This window comes from Chelmon rostratus, chromosome 9 (assembly GCF_017976325.1).
Source record: "Chelmon rostratus isolate fCheRos1 chromosome 9, fCheRos1.pri, whole genome shotgun sequence".
In the NCBI taxonomy this organism is placed as follows: Eukaryota; Metazoa; Chordata; class Actinopteri; order Chaetodontiformes; family Chaetodontidae; genus Chelmon; species Chelmon rostratus.
The window spans coordinates 12782813-12803194 of record NC_055666.1 but is presented as its reverse complement, the minus strand read 5'-3'; the positions used below and the strand labels follow the sequence as shown (position 1 = coordinate 12803194).

The following is a 20382-nucleotide window of genomic DNA, read 5'->3' as shown; positions in this document are numbered from 1 at the left end:
CTGTGGTAGGTTTTCACAACAGGACCTCAGGCGGGACAGCACCCACGGGGCCTGTAAAGCAGATTAAGAGAAAAGCCCAATTTATGTAAGCCATCCAAGGCCAGTGAGGACGATCCTCAATGATGGTTTCCAGTCTGCAGAGCCACCAGGACCAGGAAGGGCCGAGCAACTCCACGACTCGAGGGACCCTGTAAAAACTGTTAGCTTAACACTGAGTACGGTCGTTAAGGAGGAAGTCAACGTTAGCCTTTACCACATACATCACATTTAAGTGTTTTTGGAAAGTTTGATCCGAGAGCCGACTGTTCCTTTTTGTTTAAGTGGGGATCTAAAGGTTTGTGCCTTTGAACCGAGCGTCGCTTCGCAGAGGAGGTTCAACGACTGCTCGGCTGTTTTCATTGAGGTAAACAAAGTGGACAACTTCAACTGCTGTTTCAGCACTTGGATGGTTGGATGGGAACTTTAAACCGCCTGTTGGATTATCTCATCGCCACAAACGCAGGGACACGGTAGATGTGGGGTCGTGTGGAAGCTCAATCCAGCTGGACCAAATCCACCCACAGTCCATCATGTCGGACCCCACACTCTAAATCTTAGAATAATTATAAACTCCAGCCACCTGGAAACCTCTTAATATCTGAGTCTTACTGTGTGTGTGTGCGCACAAACACACACACACAGTTAAATGGGGCAGGATATACTAAGAACATTTGCATGAAAAGTAAAAAACTTTTGTCCTTTTCCTACTTTTTCATCCCAGACTTTCTAATAATGGCAGCTCTTTGTTGTTTACGAGCTTTTCACTGTCCTCACTTCATGTGTTTGTCTTGCCAAATCCACTTAATTGTTTTTCCTAAGCTGAGAGCATTGACATTGTTTCCTGAGAGGTGCAGAGACGAGACTCAAATTATGAAATACTAATAAATAACAGCCGGTTTATGATATCATGAATGAGGAAGATGGATTTAAAACAAACAGGGTCTTCACGGTGTCTTAATCGTGTTTTTCATTCACAGCAGTGTTGCAGTAGATGTTTCTGAAGCCAGACATTAAAGGAATAGCTTTGCATTTTTTTTCTAAATGCTTTTATTTGCTTTCGTGCTGAGAGTTAGATGAGAAGATTGATACCACTCTCATGTCTGTGCACTAAATGCTATATAGCTAAAAGAATTGCAGCTTAGCTTAGCATAAAGACTGGAAACAGAGGGAAACAGCTAGCCTGATCTGTAACAAAACTGTCTTGTGGGGTTAATGTAAGACTGTTTCTTTGCTAAACTAAACTAAGCTATGCTGTTTTGTGGCTCAAACTCTGCACTCGATGCACAGACGTGAGGATGGTGGGATCGATCTCCTCGTCGGTCTCAACAAAGTGAACAAGCATATTTCCCAAGCTGTTCATTTAATGGCTCTTTGTCCACATGGCTCTCATCGTTGCACTTCTGTCTTTTCATCATTTGTTTTTGTCTGGCTTCCAACAGGGTCCACTTGGCTTGGATGGGAAACCAGTGAGTATTTCCATAATCAAATGTTTAAAACATGCTTTTGGTGACTGACAGTAGTTGAATTCTGACTCTCCGTTTTCTCCTCTCAGGGTTTACCAGGTCTCAAGGGCAGCCAGGTACACCATCACACACCTGTTGTCTTGTTTGGGTTGTCTAATAACACATGGCAATTAAAGTGAAGCAATTCATACTCAAGGATTTTCTAACTGCGAATCCAGGTGGGTATTTGGCCTGTAAGACAGGTGATGGACCTGAAGCCTTCATCAATCATTTTTACTGTTCCTAAGGGAACGACGCAAGCCCACGGTAGCCATCTTGTTTCTTGTTCCACCTCTTAAGTCATCCCAGGGCTCCCGGCCGCAGGGGAGTCATGGCTCAACTGAACCGAGTGCTGACATCCCCTTTGCACTTCACCTCTGAGTCCCATCCATCACCCCTCCCCTGAAACCCCGCCGCACTCCCAGACACACCCAGGTGTAGTGTGGAAACAGGCGAAGCAGAGCGAATGGGTTACACACCAGCGGGAAAAGTGAGAGAGAGAATGGAGTTTATAACCTCTACAGAGGCTCTTTAAAAAGTCATTATAGTGTCCCGAAGCCCCCCCGGCCGCCCTCTCTCTGGTCCCTTTTGCCCACGAGCGGGAAGAGAAATGTAAACCCCTCACAGCATAATGAGAGATGTTTGAAAGGCTCCTCTCCAAACACCATTAAGCTGCTGTTTCCTGCAGAAGGAGACCTCCCGCTGGGCCTGTCCTTTAAGAGGACTCTCCCCATCACAGAGGGTCTGCTGTAAAACCTCGGCAGGTGTGACACAGACCTCAGAGTGGCCCAGGTTCTGTACTCAAGGAATGAAAGCAGGAGGAAAAAGGATGAAAGAACAATATGATTGATTTGATGATCAGTGATGGCCAGGGAGACAAAACAGAGGGTTGTCACAACAAAAATAAAGTTGTAAAGGTTTTTGAACCATAATAAACCGAAGATGAACGAAAACCTTTAAATAAAGAAATTAGAGCTTTCAGGCACATCTTGTGGCCTTCATGCTGAGTGGATATATTTTATTTATAAGCTCCGGAAAGCTTCCAGTAAGTGGACCTTAGTGCTAAATGTTTATCTATTTTTTAGTCAAATGCAGTTTCGAAAGTCAACAATGAACCTTCAATCTTAACAGAAACTCTTACATTAAAAATATAGAAAAAAAACATCCAAACTTACTCAGTTGTGAAATTTATACAAACTCTTTAAAATCCAGCTTCTTCTAGTTTCTCCTTTAAGTACTTTAAGGTTGATCTTATTTACAGTGTTGGATTTATAGTCTTCTATCAGCTTTTTCCAACTTTTTATTGAAGACATATGACATTTACAGTGAAAACTCTGTGTTTTTATGGCTGCACCACAGAATCAATTGGAAATCATACCTGATAACCTGATATTATCAACATTTTCGGCCTCTTTAGAAACTCTGGAATCCCGACTAGTGTTGGACTAGTACACTGACAATCCAGCCAGTAGAACAAAGAGATTAAAGAGGCTAAACTGAAACTAAAAGCTCTGAAAACCTCCCCGCTTATAGCACATCTAATGCAGGTGAGGAAGCGTGTTGTCACTTGAATTAAACCTCCAATCTCTGCTTGCCCTGAACCGGAGGAGAGAGCAGTGCCGGAGATACGCTGCTGCCTGTCATCATGTGGCCAGTCGCATTAACAGCCTGCTTATCCTCTGCACCAGACCCCCTCTTCAGCTCCCCGCTCCTGAACACAATTACAGCTCCAGTCCGGAGAAAATGTCTGCCAGACAGAGGAGACGTGAGGAAAGGGGGAACAAATGGGAGAGGGGAGGCTTCCAGGCAGATCGCATGGCCGATTTAGACACAGGGGGACGTGAATAAGAGCAGAACGAGGGAACGAGTGTGTGAAATGCAGTTTGGGATGAGTGAAAAGAATAGAGACATGAAAAAGCCTCTGATGAAGAGTGGCTGGGCTCTAAGAGCTAAGACCCCCTCACTGTGGTCACTTTTAGAGAGACAGTGGCTGAGATCAGAGAGAGCTGAAGGCAGGTCTCCATGTTGTCCTCTCTGCCTGCCTCTGTCAGTCAGTTTGTGGTCTGTGGTGGGGTCCTTGTACCGCTGAGACGGAGAGACGGGCGAGGGCGCGGCACAGCCCAACTGGCAGGAAGTAGCTCGTCTGTGGGCCTGGTCTTCACAAGACAACGTCAAACTATCCACAGTGTGTCAGTGTCTCACAGACTATACATGAGTACATGTCCTCCAGCAAATTAGTTTTTACCTCCCAAAAAGAGGGTCTCCCTGAGTGTCCCGTGGTGCTCTTATTGTGAAATATGCTCAGACAGAAGTGCCTTGTGATTGAGAGGTTTCGATGCCACGGATGCATTAAGTGGTACTAATGTCTCGGCTTACCGTTTTGACTGAACGCTCTCTGCAAGTGTACAGTTGAAGATGTATTGTTCTGTGATACGTGTTGCTCACACGGTAACAGATTTAGCTTGACCGACTGTCTCTGATTTTCTCCCCCGTCCTGCAGGGACCAGCCGGACCCAAGGGAGAAAAGGTATGCTTCAGCATGGATCACGGAAACCGCCGCTAGACAAGTCAATGCACTGTGTGGATGCGTTTCTCACATGAATTCACAGGCAGGCGTCCTCAGAAAGACACAAATGCAAGCACACACATAACCTCACAGGTGTTCCCTCCATCGCCCTCCCACGCTCACCTTTTCTTCGCGCGCCCATCAAACGAGCCACCGATTACATGTAGTCATGTAGGAGCTCATGCACACATTCTCACGTCAAGGCACTAAACAGGTTTACAGGCCTTTCGCGAGGCTCTATGATAGCCAGATGTTTTCCTGCTCTGTGAACCTCTGCACAGCCTAAGATGTTAGCAACCGTACTGTAAGAGCTGGCAGAAGGGGCTCATGCATGCGGTCTCTCCTGGACACACCAATTGTATGTGCACGTTTTTGTTATTTTTTTTTTTTTTTATTGGCACTCAAGCAAAAATTGTCCAGATAAGCACAACCGCAAGAACAGCACGAGTGCAGGAAACAGCATCTGTCAGAGCAGTCCGATGAGTGGGGATTGCAAATGACGGATGATGCTGAGGTTTGGAAAATTGGCTCCCGTCATATAATCATGCTAGTAGCTCTGTGCTGAGAGCATGAACTCTGAATCCTCATCAGAGAACCAACAACCCCCAGCACGTGCGCTCCCACTTTCACTCAGTTGTGGCCTGTCAAATGATTCATACAGTAAATAACGACATCCTTAGCTGGTTTTGGGAAAGATGACCTTCGATTTGCTTCCTTCACATACACGAGCATCAGTTTTTAGGCCTGTCTGCTCTGCAGTAGTGGTGCTCTTTTGCATGTCTTGCCCTGTGAGTGTATACAGTGGTAATAACTGCTGACAATTGTTCTTTTCCTGTTTTTCTCCCAGGGTGACCAAGGAGACATCGGGCCAAGGGTAAGTCGTGTTTTCAGTCTTTGCCTGAGAAGGTGAGACGAGATGTTTTATAAGCTGCTTTTTCATCACAGCTGACCTGGCGGGGAAAAGACGTTTCCTTTTTTTTTGTTTTGTTCCCCAGCAGGTCTTTACAGTTTAAAAACGAGCCTCCATTTAAATCTTCCTTCTAGTTTTTGTCCTTTGTCTCTTTTTTTTTCTTTTTCTGTCTCTGCCAATTTTAAATTCCACTCCCCTTTAAGAGCCGCTGTGTTTTCCATCCAGTCATTTTAAGAAGCGAATTTTCTGTGAAATCTGAAAAAAGTGCATCAATTGAGAAAATTCTGTCTTTGCAGTTTCCTTTAACATTTATGAAGATGGAACGGAAAGTTAAAACAGCTCCTCCAAAAGCTCCTGTCATATCTCATTAAAACTGTAACCAGAATGTAACTAAGTGCACTTACTCAGTTGACTGGCAGTAAATTAACTGGCAAGTATTTTGATAATCGTTTAAGTTTTTTTTAATGTAAAATAACTTCATGGTTCCAATATGAATTTATTTATAATAACTTTGATTTGAAGATTTGGGCTGTTGGTTCGACAAATGAGCATCGTGTCACCTTTCTCGCTATTTTCTAAATTTTTACAAGCCAAATATGAATTGATTAATCAAGAGGATAATCAGCAGACTTATCCAAAATAAAAATAATTGTTAGTTTCAGTCCTTCACAAAACAGCTAAAAATGAGCTCCAGCATAACCAGCTACAACAGTAAAATCCTGCTTTTACAATATTTAATAATATAACAGTCATGGGGGCATTTTTCTGCATTTTCCGGATTATACTTGCTGAAGTAATATTTTCATTACAGGTCGTTTGCTTGTAACAGAGTATTTTTTACAGTGTGGTATCAGTACTTTTACCAAGATACAGGATCTGAATACTTCCTCCACCACTATGACTATAGTCCACAGTGCAGTTAGTTAAAGCAGCTCTGTCCAAAAGTCACAAAATCTGCACTGGCACATGCACAAATAAAGTCACACTTCTATTTCCCATCTATGTACAACTGACTTATCAGTGCACCTAAACTGAACAGTGTCTTAGGACTGCAGGAGGAAACCTACACCAACACAGGGAACATGTGCAGCTGAGATTCAAACTCAGGCCAGACAGACCAGCACAAATTGGAAATCAAAGTGCAGGAAGAGACAAATTGTCTTTTTTTGGAGTTTTTCTAACATCTGAGAAACTACTCATCATTTCCTTGTTCTCGCCCTGGGGGAACAGTGTGCATGTGCAAACAAATGTGAAAACACTTCTGACCACAGGTTTCGGTCTGTCCACATAACTTTCAGCACTCGAGGCAAGTCGTTTAATAATTCAAAAGAAAAGTGTGTTTACCCTGCGCGGCTTCCACAGCAACTGCACCAACAACACAGTCCGGCTCCTATGATGAGGTTTGAGTTGCCCACATCTCCAAAGCCAGAAATGAAACATGATAATATTAAAGAACGATGGAAATACTTAAACCTCACCATCAAAACCCACTGGTCAGGACAGTGCGCCAAGGCTGCCATCTAGTCTCAACCAAACTGTGTTTTTTTAATATTGCACAGTAACCTCGCTCTGCATCTGGTCCATGTTGTCAGTGTTGTCTTTTCATGTGATATCATTCCACCCACCACGGGATCTATATAATTATCTGCTGTTTTATTCACTGTGGTTTGAAAATGACCCCCCCCTGTGCTTTACATGGTAAACAGCTTGGATTCTTTGAAGAAGTCATGTACCCCCATGAATGTTGAATGTTTTCGCAGTTTTATTATGCTGAGCATATACGATCAGGTCAAGGTCACACTTCTTCACATGCAAAATGATCAGCTTTTGAGCTAATCTGTTCATTGTTTGAACCCACAGATCCAAACCTCTGTTGTTCTCATGTCTGTGAGTTTTCTCCATTTTCCCCAAGATGGCAAACTGTCACAAAGAGCTAAAATGATCAGTCATTAACAGAAAACTAACCTGCAACAATTCTTTTTTTTTGTTAAGTAAACATGCAGCTTCTTGTTTGCTGTTCTCTTCTATGTTCTGTGGACTGTTCTGAAAAAAGCATTTTGGAGAACTTGTGGTGTACATTTTTTACATTTTATAGACCAAATCATGAATCAGCTAATTAGATTTTCAATAGAGAAAATAATGATGAGTTGCAGCCCCATGTTAAAGTTTTGAAACTCATTTTACATGTAAAAAATAAGGTCTTAATGAAATGTGCCCTCAGTTAATCTCACAACAATTTCGGTTTTGCATCTTTTAAATGCCACAGCTTTGGTCCAAATTCTGCCAGTTGTGTTATTTCTGTTAGTAATTACTCATCCTCACTGATTTGTTGTTCACAGAATGATACTATAACCGCCATATCTATACCAGACAAAAAACAGTCACTTCCATGTTGGTAGTGGCCCGTCTTATTGGGACCATAACTCTGACTGTGAGCCACTTAAACTTTAGAAATACTCACAAAATACTGTTCCTCTTAAAAGGCTTAAACTCCTTTTGCAGCCACTTGCTGCTTGTCTTTATTATTACTAACATTCTTCAGCAAGTATCCAACAAATGAAACGTTTGGATATAATAATTAGAAATAGATGTGTAGTCATAAATCTTCTACTGTAAGAGTTGGAGCTGGACAATATTGGCATAACAGTGTGTGTAAGAGTATTGGAATGAGACTGAATGGCTATTGTTTTATAGCAGAGCACAAATGGAGTGTAAATTTGACAGGGCTGCCAGGCGGAACAAAATTTATGATGCGGTGCAGAAACATTACAGGAATTCCTGATTCCCATCAAGGCGTACGCCGTTTGATTTCCCAGCCTATCCCTTAAGATTTTGAGGTAATAGTTTTGCAAGAATTAAATCTTTTTGGCATTCTGCATCATACACTTCTTCCAAATGGTAAATATTGCATTTGGAGCAGGCTTCTGGAGCTTGGATATCCTTGGATGAGTCTGCAGCCGAAAAACCTCAGAGTACAGCTTAGAGACACAGGCTTGGTTCAAAACAAACCCTGCAGCTCCTAAAACTACTGTAGTTGCGAGGGAGGTTTGGCACAGGGGTGCATTTTAATGGCTATGGCTAGACAAATTAGCAAGTGAAAAACTGTTGGTCTCTGAATGTTTAAAGTATCTTTAAAACATGTTTTTTTTTAGCAGCTATGAATCAAAACTATATATGTCAACTGAGGCTGTGCAGATAAAAGGTGGTGCAGTGGGAGTCCATCAGCACTACATCAGCTTAGTCATCACCTCGCCCCGATCTCCACATTGTACGCTGGTTCACCTCTGAGCTCTACAAGAGGATGAGAGAATGCATGTGAAAACAGGAAGTGGCCATGAATCTCTGTCAACCTATGACTTCCTGTCAGTCCATCAGTTCCATTGCCTTTGTCGGGCCAAATCTGATCCCAGAACAGAATACAATTGAGGATAACAGGGGTGTTAAAACACAATCAGATGTCACTGAAGAACAAAAAAACGTTTGACGGAAGGTCATGTGTAGTGTTGCCTCTCCTACAAATCAACTATTACTGAAAGGCATAAAGCTGGTGGCCATTTTTCCAAGCCTCCAAGCTGTCACTGTGTTGAAAGACAAGCCATGATGGGAGTTTCATCCCCAGCCAAACGCCTCCCGTTGCCTCCCCCGCAGCCGCTACAAAAGGGCCATGGTTAAACGGGGCTCCAAGGTTGAATGGCTGTTTGTCATAGTATCAGCCTAAGGTCTGACGAGAACGTGGTAGAGGGGGAAACCCACCGTGAAACAGCCTATTCTCTTATGAGATGTTTAAGGAGCATATGTGTATGTGGTGTCCATGGTGGGAACAGCGCGAATGAGTGAATGTGACAGTGGTGAGGGAGGGGTGTATAGGCAAAGAAAGAGAGGAGGAGGAGGAGGGGTGGTGTCTGAAAAACCTCAGCTATCCAGCGCTCACCACAGCCTGTTAACGCAAACCTCATGATCGGGCTAGCATCTCTCCTTCTTTCTCTACCTACTGTCCTCCCTCATCTCCACCCCCCACCCCCCACCCCTCTCTCTCTCTCCTCATGTTTTTGGAGGGAGCTCAGCCAGAGAGGCAGCACAGTGCCCCAAGCTCTCTGGCGGCAGACAAACCTCTGCTCCTTTCAGCTTGACAGACAATCATCACAGTTGCTGTCTGTCGGCTGGAAAGAGCCAAGCCACCTCTGTTTGGTTTGGTCGCAAAGGGGAGGACAGGAAGACATTAAATGGAACACACACACACACACACACAAACACACACACACACAATTAAATACATGTTTGAGTGAGAGACCCAGGATACAGTTTCTGAAAGGGCAAAGGGGGCAGTTACTGGGTCTGTTTGATTCAGTTTTCATGTAAACGTGTGTCTCACTCTTTGCAGGTGATGTTTTTCTTTCCATCCACGTAGGTATGCTCCAGTCAGTTGCTCACCTTTGTCTTTGTCGCTTCCTCTCCTCAGGGTCCTCCTAACTACAGCACATATGCAGGTCTGCACAGTAATCAGATTCTCACCGTCAAGGTTTGTCCCCCCGAGCGAACTCATCCTCCGTCCTCCCAGCAGTCTCTCGCCGCTCTCTGTCAGGCTGCTGATCTGTCACTTAGAGATGAGCAAAACACTCTTCTTGAGCTTTCTCTTCTGGCTTACAGCTTCTGAGGCTGCTGAACTCTCATCTCTGTTTTTTTCCCACAGCAGCCACCCCCCCTCCCTCTGTCGGACTCTGACCTGCACTCCTCAGCTAGCTGTGGATTTCTGATTTCTTTCTCTTCTCCCTCTCTCTTGTCCTTCATCACGCTCCATGTCTTCTCCTCTCTCTTTCCGTTTACACTCTTTGTCTTTCCGCTTTTTGTCCCTGCTGCACCTCTCGCATCTCAGATGGTCTTCCCCCGATATGACCATGGCTTTCTCTCTGGAGAGCAGTCCAACAGCTTTCAGAGACGCTTTCTGAAGGTAGACCACAACTAAGGCATGTGTGCACTTTTAACACGTTAACCAACCTTTCTCATTCATGTTCTGGTTAACCACGCATCTCCCTTCTTTGTCACTTTCCCCTCTTTCTCAGTCATGTTGCATTGCATTGATTTCATGTTTGATCATTTTTCCATCATTTTCCAGTGTGTGCTGGCTTGTTTTGTTGTATTAGCTTGGCTGATTAGGGGAAATTGTTTGTAAAAAAAGTTCTAATGCATCCAAAAAAAAAAAAAATGAGGAAAAAATCTTGAAAGAAAAATCATGCACATTTCAGAGAGGCTTAAGAAATGTGTGCTTCTTATTACAAGGAGAATGGAAGAACTTTGTTGGCAACAGTTTAAGCCTGAGCTTAATAGAGACATAATAATTATCAGTGCATGAAAATAAGCTTTTAGTCTTTGGAGATCTTAGTAATATCTTGAAGAGTTTCCATGAAGGGGTTTGATGTACAACGTTGTTTGCCGCAGTAAAGCAAACCATAATGCACCACGTCTGTAGAGATGAGACGGTGCAGAGGAAGTGTGTGCCCACTGGGCCTACGTCCCCTTCAGTGGTGAGCCTGGCGTTTAGAGCTTTAATGGCTTCTAAGCATGAGTGTGGAAGTCATCAGAAAGAGACATGTTCCCAGTTAGTGAATCCAGTGATGAAAGGATTTCCAATATGTGGTGACAGTTCTGTTTGTGTTTTGTGAAGCATAAACAGAAAAGAAACACCTCATTCATCGTCAATACCTCGTCCTCAGCTGACATTGAAGTTCTTGCGTGTGGGTGTGTGTTTGTCAGCATGGGTGCGTTTCACTTTGTGACTAAATATCTGTCAGATTCACCGGACGGGGACTCAGGGACAACTTGCAAATTAAGATAACAAGCTACACGCTAACACTATTATGCAAACATGAGGATTGTATTAAATATATTTAAATCAGCTGTAATCAGTATTTTAATATTGACAATCAGATGGCTACTTGTATGTGAAAGGAAGAAAAATGATGAACACGCAAGAGATTATCAACAGACTGTGCAGTTGTCATCAATTCATATTTTAGCTTAAGTTACTGTTTTGATTGACTCTCATAGCTTTGTTCTCACCCGTTTCAGCTGTTGTCATGAAGAGCTCAGCACAAAATGGCAGATAGAGAAAGCCTCCAACCAGCAGATGGAGCATTTAGCGGCAGATGTTTAACTCAGGAGTTAGTGGAGAGTTAAAATGGAGCTAAAACATGAATAAATATTGGACTTGGGTGGATGCACACACGACTCCAATTAAATGCTAATGTTGCTCCTATCTGCTGGACATGTGAATAGGCAACTGATTGATAACAAGTTTGTCATATCAACTTAGAAGGTGATCATATTTCAGTGTTGTGCTTGCAGCTTGTGTCTCCTGCCCCCAAGTGGCCAACAAATCCATTGCTTTTAGTTATATTTGCAATAAGTGAATTTGCCACACGGATTATCTTAGAAATAGAAAATTAAGCGTTTCTACCAGTTTTTTCACCTGTACTGACACAACATCGATGGAGGCAAACTAAGACTAATATCTGTTAAAGAATAATGTTTTGCTTTTATGTTTATTTCTTTTCCTCATTCTTATGGGGTTTTTTGTTCGTTTGTTTTTGTTTTTTCATTAGGGTGACCAAGGCCAGGCCGGACCCGCTGGTCCTCCCGGGCCTCCAGGTCCCCCCGGCCCCCGAGGCCCCCCTGGGAACACAGGAAAGGACGGGCCACGAGGCCCCTCTGGAGAGCCGGTAAGAGCTTCTCCTCATGCATCGAAGTGGCAATGTACACCCATACACACCAACACACCCCACTTAGTTGCTGTTATTCTCCTCCATCATTCTGCCCCTTTTCCTCACACTCTGTGTAAGGTTACACCACAAAGAATGCAGCCACTTAAAACACCTCAGTCATCAGAGGCTACCGTTACCCCAAATGTGGTGACCTGGTAGGGTTCAACCGCAGGGTGTGACAGATTGCAAATTGTGTTTCTGTGTTTGTCTAAGCGTGTGTGACTGTGAGTGTCAATGCGAACTTATCCACATGTGTTAAGGGGGAAAGGGTCTATGCAGTAAATTGCAGTGAACCCATATTCTCATTCTTCCGGGTTTGCCAGTGAGCTGTGGCTTACCTAAAAGCTCCCAGAATAGCAAATCTGCTCCTGGCCTCATCTGTTTTGTGTAAGACAGCGGCCACAAAGTTCTACAGTACGCCCCCATTCTCCCACCCTCCCACCACGACTGTGTCGCTGCGCACCCCTGAAACAGATATGGCACTGAGGCGAGTTCATGGGCAGTTTGCCGGCCTCACCAAACAATAGTTGTGCTCTTTGCCTGAGGCAGTTTATGTTTCTCAAGATTAACTTTGTGCTTCCCAGAGCTTAGTTCATACTGCATGCAATGGCCGCTTGAAGCTGTGGTTATAATTGCAAGAGAGAGAAAGAGGCTATAAAGGTATTTTTTGTTTATCTAAGTCAAAGAATGAATGCTCTGTTACCCTCAACTGGCACAGGATAGCAAAGGGATTCAAGTGAAAAATGTTGGTTTCAGTGTGGGTGAGTTGAGAGCTTATGCAGAACCTACTAGAGAGAAAGCCAGCTCAGCTTAGAAAATCACTAAAAACAGACAGGCCGAAGAGAAGGAGCCCATCCTGTAACCTAGTCAATCTCAAATGTATTCTCCAAGTTGATTAAAAGGCGTTGCAAAACCCAAAACTGCAAAACAGGCCAGAATGGCACTAAGAGCCGCTCCATGTTGAGGGCAGATGTCTGAGCGGGCTGGAGAAAGTGAGCAAGCCTGCCAGCGTGGGTGTCCCTGGTTGTTTGTATGCATAAAACTCCTGTGAAAAATATTTGAAAATGTGCTTTATTTCATCTTATCTCAGTTCTGGAATTTTCTCTCAAGTAAATATAGCATCGTTCATCGCCGTAAATGCATCTGACATCTGAAACAGGTCTTCGTCCGTCCTTTTTTTTGCAGTCAGGATAAAAGAAGTGCTAAAAATTATTTGCAACGGTGATTTGTTTCCCACTGCTGTGGAGGAGAGATCAAAAGATGAGGAGGAGGTAAGAGGGGTGAGGAAAGAGGTTAAAAGAGGACCACATAGCTGTGGAGGAGATCGTGGTGACAGTTTGTATGCGCTGGAAGAGAGCGAGAGGAAGAAAGCCAGCTGGGAAGCATCTAAGCAGCTTCTGCACGTTGTTGTAAAATATGAGGACAGAGTGGAAAGCTAATAACCTCCAATTTATATCATGCCTTTATTACAGTGCTCTGAGTGAGCAAGTAAACATAACTACTTGATAGCAGAGTGTGTATATCTGTGTGCAAGAGAGAGAGAGAGAGTTGGAGGGCTCTTGCACAAGATCCCGCTAAACTGCCTCTGCCATGGATGACTTCATAACAGATGTTTAGCCTCTCCAAGCACACGTCCACCTGGCCCCCACAAACAGCCACGATAGGTCTGTGCACCAAAATAAGACAAATCGCTGATGGGCAGATGCCAGAGAATGATGGATACAACCGCGTCCTGGCCGGGGCTCCATCTTCTCCTCCTGCCATTTGCAAGGAAAGAAAGGCTTTTTAAATACAGATGCTTGACACGTTAAAGGAAAAAGCAACAGAATGTGTCTTGGTAATAATGGTTGTTGTTTTCTCACATGGTGTTTTGATGTTGGTGGTGGAGAGCGCTGTCCAAAATTTCCCACAGGTGTCCAGTTGGATTAAGATCTGATTGACTGTGAAGGCCATGGCATGTGATTCACATCATTTTTCACACTGATGAAAGCATTCAGTGCGCCCTCGTGCCCTGCAAAAGTATCTGTATCTGCATCTGTTGTTTCCTTGTCACCGGTCTCCCAGCAAGAGCTTGACAAATGCGAGTCCGTGGACCGGTCATGCCTTGTTCAACACTGACATCTAGTGGTCAAAATGCTTTAACTTTGTCATGCAGATTTACCTGAAGCAGAGACGATAACTTTCTCCTCTGTCCTCCTCAGGGTTTTCCCGGTCGAGATGGCAGTGAGGTGAGTGTCGTTCAAAGCCAGTTAACACCTCAAGCAATGTGGTTGTTGCTCATGTTCACTGTTGTAATTCTACGGTGATGATTTTTCTTCACCTGGATGATCACGATAACCAAATCTGTTTCTGCCTCAGGGGCCACACGGATTGCCTGGGAAGCCGGTAAGATCATCATCTTAGATCATAGATTACTGACCTTGACTGTCTTACTTCCTGTTTTCCTGACAACTGTTTTGTCAGATTCGTCTCCCTGCTACAGAAGCAACATGTGAACGAAATTTTGTACTTTTGACCTTTTATTGACTGTCATGAACTGACAGGGAGAAGATGGTGAGCCCGGCTATCCAGGGCCACAGGGACCTCCAGGAGCAAAGGTACACATAAGCTTTACTCATTAGTTTACATGTCTTGCATGCTGATTATTTTAATAAATTTGTCTTTTCGTGCATTGGCACTGAATGTCTTTTGCGCATTGAAACAGGGCGAGCCAGGTTTTGGAGAGAAAGGAGAGAGAGGCATGGATGGACTCCCGGGCTTTAAGGTAGAAGACCAATTTCAAACAGCACTTAAACAATACACACACCAATGATTAGTGCTTTTCTTACCAACAACATTATTTCTAATCTAAATGAAAATGTTAAATATCTACAATAATGTGCACACTGTGAATCACACAGGGAGACAAGGGTGAAACAGGAGAGCAAGGACCACAAGGCCCTATGGTACGTGTACTACCCAAATCATTCTGTTCTAGTATGAAACACTCGCATTATGTGCATCTTCAGTTGCTTGTGTGTCTCTCATTAATTTTCCCTTTCTGCCTCAGGGTTATCCTGGTGAAAAAGGTGCCACAGGTTCCTCAGACATCATTGACTTCAATGGGAAGCTTCTAGACGCTTTCCAGGTGAGTGATAACATTAACGTGGCACGTCATACTTTCCATCACAAGAATTCATTACTGAATATCAATTAAGCATCAGGAACAACTTAAACAAACCCAGGAATGATAATGTGGTGAGAAACACACAGGAATGTTTTCTTTTTCCAAAACCGCTTAACTGAACATGTCGCCATTTCTTCCTGGCAGGCCATCAGCACCATCAGTGTTTCGGTAATTTGCTGTTGCTTCCGCATGGTTTTGGTGGAGTGATCAACTAACAGCTATGATAATGTATAGACTCACGCGCACTTACACAAGCACACACTCTGTTTGCATCCACACCTGCTTCAGCCAGTGGATCTGCGTGTGTTCGTAGATGCCCGCGACCCACGGCTACATCCCTCAGATGTATTGGATGTCGCTCTAGAGGCCACATCTGAAGAGTCTCACAGAGTGTCCCTGGTTTTCTAGTCTACCAGGCTCTCTTGTGAATTCATTTGTGCTAAAACGCACAGCCCCAGCAAATACAGTCCAGCTGCGCTGTTCTATCAGATAACATGTAGCCTAAAGAAGCATGCTTAATCATGCAGAAAAATCAACAGTCTCTGTTACATTGTCCCTAGTGTGTTTTCATGCTATGTGTCCATGTAAAGATACATGGCTGTAACTCGGTACAGTGCGGCATGGTGTTTTTGTCTCTGCATATGTGTTGTTTCACATAACTCAGTGAGTGAGTGCACAAGGGGGGACGCATCGGAAAGGATGGGAACCCCTCATAGTAGCCACAGTCTCAGTTTCACATCTCTCTCTTCATACACAAGACCCTTTGATTCTGCCGTGCTACATGCTAATAACAGATGGCTATCTCGGCAGTGGAGTGTGCATTTGATTAAAAACCACTATGCACCAGGTCCCCTTGGAACTGATCCGAAATGGGCTCCTGCATGCAACGCTGTGGACAGCAGTGTGAGATCTTATCAGAAGCCTCTTGCCAAGGTGGATCAGTTGGTACCAAATCACATGCGAGGCCTCAGCTAGAGTGCTCATTGGCCACCCAGCTTGTGTTATGATCCATTCACTTGTTTGTGTGAAAAGCTGCACCGGTTTCATTTGTGATGAAAGTTTATTTAATGATGGATTTGGTTTCAAGCGACGCTGAAATTTATTTGGTTTGTTGTTGTTTGCTGCTATCATTCACTTTATGGCTTTTTGTGTAATTATTTGCATGAGCAGCCTTCACGTTCCAATGATGGAATATCTCAGATCAAATAGATGTTTGTAAACATCTGCAGGTTTCCATGGCTTACATGGGAGACCAGCAAAAAGTTGGAAATTGGAAAAAGAGAAGGAATTAACATGTGCAACCTCTGGGAGGCAACATGAGTTCCTTTTTTATGACTTCAAGATGGCCCAAAAGGAGAGGTAACAAGTGTAACATTGTGGATGTAGAGATTACAGAGCATGATTGAAGAGGCTTTCGAATCATCAACCGGCGCTGGAAGACAGCATGGGATGGATATGGTATGCTGTTCTTCATCCAGCGTCAGTGTTACATAAAGTCACACAACTGTTTTGTTTCTCCTCCTTTTGTGCAGCAGTCTCCTCCTGCATCAGAACAATCAACAGAAGGGGAAATGATGCCAGGCGATCGTGTAGCACAAACCACATTCAGCGCTGTTTTACAACCTTTGTTCAATAAAATTGCTTCAACTTGGTTTTGATCAGCGAACAGAGTGAATGAAAGGAATCGCCAGCTTTGTTTACTGTCAGGCTTGCGTTGTGAAATCTATCAGCCTCGTTGTATTGCTCTGTGCTGGCCCACGTTCAAGTCTTATGGTGGAATTCTGTGAATTCCCAGTTTTTCCACCACTGTGATAAACAGAGTAAACAGTGATATATACAACTCTGTTTATGCAACTGTCTGAGATGTAATTTAAGAGGCTATAATCAATTTTATATTAACAATGGATCATATGCCTGCTTGTATGTGACGAGTCCGCTGAGAATGATCTCTGTAGTTCCTCTCAGCTCTGGGGAGGATTACAGCGACTTCCAAGTCTTTGTTATTGCTTTCCAACCTGCAGCTTCACGTTTTCAGCACAAAAAATGTCACTGAATGTTACCTACCCTGCACCACCACCAGACAGGCAACGTAATCTACTAGCTGGTGAACATAGTGGAGCATTTAGCAGCTAAAGAGTCAGTTATTTCCCCCAGGAGTTGGTAGAGAGTGAAATATAACAGAAAGGAGAGGAAATTTTGGACACCCATTGATCAGGTGAACACAAACATGACTCAAAAATAATTCTAACATTGGTCTGCATCTGTTGGATGTGCAAATTAGTCACTACCTGCTGACAGGTTCATGGTATCAACTTGAAAGGTGCAGAGTGCCAGTCTTGTGCTTACAGCTTGTTTCCACTGCCTCCAAGTGGCCAAAATCAGTCACTGCAGGTGTTAGAGGGATAATTTGTAATTCAGCATAATAGTGGCACATGTGTAACTCATTCAAATTCTGTATGTCTGTCTGCCTTTCTCTAGGGTCCACCTGGACCACCTGGACCCCCAGGCTATCCAGGGGAAAAGGTAAGGGGCTCTGTCGTCCTACCAGTGTGCTGCCATCAGTGATTAATGGGGTTTAATGAAAATCCAAGTAGATTTTGTGTTAAAACCTGAGATTGTGCAACGTTAAAGTCAGTCATATTCATCAAATGAATCTTTCTACTTCTATCAGGGTGAGCTCGGTTTACCTGGACCAGCAGGAGTCGACGGGGAGAAGGTACATATGCGTTTGCGAAGATGCAGAAATTACCCACAGGCTGATTAAATGTTTTCTAACACTGTTTTATGATATATACGGTGCTTTGAGAGTGTTTTTCCACCCTTTCTGTGCTGAACGTGAAATCTTGATATTTTGCCTCCAGGGACCCAAAGGTGACATGGGTGAGACGGGACCACCTGGCGAGAGGGGCGAGAAGGGCGAGATGGGGCTCTCTGGACCTGCTGTAAGTAGTGCCAGTAAACATGCTCCTCTGATAGACAAACAGTGAAAAGTACATAAGCAGCTGGAAGTTCATCTTGCTCTTTGTGGGCCAGGGTATGGACGGACAGAAAGGAGAGAAAGGCGACTGCAGAATGGATGACAACCTGGTAAGTGGGACACACACACAGTTCATTACAGGGACTTAATGTTTGTGTATAGATCAGTGCAGACACATAGGGGTCAGCGACTTAAATGCCAGTGACTGTTTCTCCAAGGCTCCATTAATTGTCCTAGTTATTGGTTATTGTTGTGATACTTGAAATCAATCTGCACTTGAACAGCATTAGAATTTTGCTCCTCCTTGATTCGTCTCATTTTGCGGTGATCAGGTTCAGATGATTTCTCAGCCAGGGCCGCCCGGCCCACCAGGTCCACCAGGGGTTCCCGGGTCTCCTGGATCCATGGTGAGTGCTTACGTTGCAATCCAATTCCAGACAGAAACTCAAGTTGGTTGTTTGCACTTGGCTTTAACACTCACAGTACACAATGTTTTTCAGGGGCTGCACGGAATGCCGGGTCCTAAGGTAAGACCGTAAGACCATGTACGTAGTATGAGGTGGAGGCTACGACAGGTTGCTTGGTACTCAGTGTTCCTGTGTTCTAATGCAGGGTGAGCCTGGATTCGGGATGAAGGGAGAGAAAGGGGACACTGGTGCCCCGGGAGCCAGAGTAAGTGACACGGACCCATTATTATCACAGGAAAACATGATGTAGGCTATCTGGACATGATACAGTGATGATAATGTACTTTATCTGCAGGGATTAGAGGGCCCCCACGGCTCACCTGGGTCTACAGGGTTAGTGGGCCTTCCCGGTGCAAAGGGAGAAAAAGTAAGCACCCAATCGCGTCCATAACTGTGTTTACCAAATCCCTTTTTTTGATTGTGTGGGTAAAATATACATTCTGATCTATATGTGTGAATGTGTGTTTGCAGGGCAGACCAGGGGAGCCTGGACTCGATGTGAGTTTCTCACTGACGACTTATTCATTGAAATGATTTTCAGATTAACTGAACTTCCAGTGATAAGCTGCTTTCTGACCTTTGTGTGCTTCTCTGTGCAGGGTTTCCCGGGTCTGATGGGAGAGAAAGGTGACCGGGGGGAAAGAGGAGATAAGGTTAGCACAGAATGCAGAAAGAGCTCTATATGACCCTGACAGACATGTAGTGATTCTTAAAGACACATTTTTTTTCTTGATGCAGTGACATTGTGTCAAATATTTAAGAGTGTGTGTCTGTGTCTGCTGTCCCTCTCATGTCCAGGGTGACAGGGGAGCAGTGGGAAAGAGAGGTCTAAAGGGCCAGAAGGGAGAGCAGGGTCCTCCAGGCCTGGACCAGCCTTGTCCTGTGGTACGTCACCTACACGCACACGCACACACACAGTCACGCTTCCATAACCTTTGGGGACATTATAGAGGCTTAAATTCATTTTGGAGACTTACCCTAACCATAAACACCACTTTCCTAGTCCTAAACCTTACCCTAACCTGAACCCAAGTCTTCACCCGGGACTTAATGATTTACATTACTTTTGCTTTGACCTCATAAGGAAGGTGAGTCCCCACAATGTGACCTGTTGTCAACAAACTTACGTCCCCCAACATGACTTGCACATGTCGCGCTGTATATTTAAACTGATGTACTTCCTCCCACTTTCCCCTCGCCTTTCAGACATGCTGTATTTCTCTGCTTTCTCTTCTCAGCACTGTCATTTTCTCTGTTTTTCTCCCTCAATGCTGTGAATGTGTAACTGGCTCTTGCTGACAGGGTTGTGATAAGACTAAAGGTCTGCCTGAGGAGGCAGGCCTCTCTTCCCCTCCACCTCTTCCTCCTTCCGGCCCTGAGGCCCCCTGTCCTGTGGTACGGTATCTCTGCCTCCTTCCTCCTCCTCTTGCATCACTACTCATGCACCTGCTGTTGCTATTTTCTTTTCAAACATGTCATTTCGCCGTCCTTTTCGCCTCTCAAACTCTGTTTTGTGTGTGCTCTTTGTCACCAACCCATACTTTATGCAGGCCTTTCGTAGATCAGTAGTCACTGTCAAGAGAGACATATACAGATAATAAACAAAAAGCTTTGAATGTGTGTTTTTCATTTTAATTTTGTTAACATTGTTAACTGACCCCTGCTGTTCTCCCTCTCTGCAGGGACAGGATGGGCTGCCCATACCGGGCTGCTGGCACAAGGTGAGTGTCATGAGGTCCAACTTTTTAAAATGCATATTGTTGACTAATTAAATAATTTGCCCCAGAAGACACACATTAGATGCAGAAGCTGGCACAGTCAGGGAATATTTAAGCGCTAACACTATCTGTAATCTCAGCGTACACTGATCCTGTTTGGTTTGATTGTCAGCATTAAATTCATTGCTTGACTCTGATTTGATACAGGGGCATTTTGTAAGTATATTACAGTGTGTGAGCTTGTCATTGTAAAGCATGAGCATTAGAGGTCAGTAATTA

The 20382-nt window shown here is 44.1% G+C and overlaps 1 protein-coding gene across 7 annotated transcripts in view; it reads left to right on the top strand.

The window, feature by feature from the left end:
• LOC121611339 (collagen alpha-1(XXIII) chain-like) overlaps positions 1–20382 on the top strand; it is a 116482-nt gene that overhangs the window by 93003 nt on the left and 3097 nt on the right. For 2 of the 7 annotated variants that reach the window (XM_041943849.1, XM_041943845.1), the window contains 26 exons: positions 1479–1505; positions 1592–1618; positions 4042–4068; positions 4955–4981; positions 9891–9965; positions 11617–11733; positions 13977–14003; positions 14134–14160; positions 14319–14372; positions 14480–14539; positions 14676–14720; positions 14825–14902; positions 15086–15109; positions 17420–17464; positions 17613–17657; positions 17803–17883; positions 17975–18028; positions 18251–18325; positions 18419–18445; positions 18531–18590; positions 18681–18752; positions 18857–18883; positions 18985–19038; positions 19184–19270; positions 19688–19780; positions 20068–20106. In XM_041943849.1, coding sequence (XP_041799783.1) covers positions 1479–1505; positions 1592–1618; positions 4042–4068; positions 4955–4981; positions 9891–9965; positions 11617–11733; positions 13977–14003; positions 14134–14160; positions 14319–14372; positions 14480–14539; positions 14676–14720; positions 14825–14902; positions 15086–15109; positions 17420–17464; positions 17613–17657; positions 17803–17883; positions 17975–18028; positions 18251–18325; positions 18419–18445; positions 18531–18590; positions 18681–18752; positions 18857–18883; positions 18985–19038; positions 19184–19270; positions 19688–19780; positions 20068–20106 — 1374 coding nt within the window. Of the gene's footprint in view, positions 1–1478; positions 1506–1591; positions 1619–4041; positions 4069–4954; positions 4982–9476; positions 9537–9890; positions 9966–11616; positions 11734–13976; positions 14004–14133; positions 14161–14318; positions 14373–14479; positions 14540–14675; positions 14721–14824; positions 14903–15085; positions 15110–17419; positions 17465–17612; positions 17658–17802; positions 17884–17974; positions 18029–18250; positions 18326–18418; positions 18446–18530; positions 18591–18680; positions 18753–18856; positions 18884–18984; positions 19039–19183; positions 19271–19687; positions 19781–20067; positions 20107–20382 lie in introns of all 7 variants that reach the window. The other 5 variants (XM_041943850.1, XM_041943846.1, XM_041943851.1 and 2 more) reach the window with 3 other exon arrangements.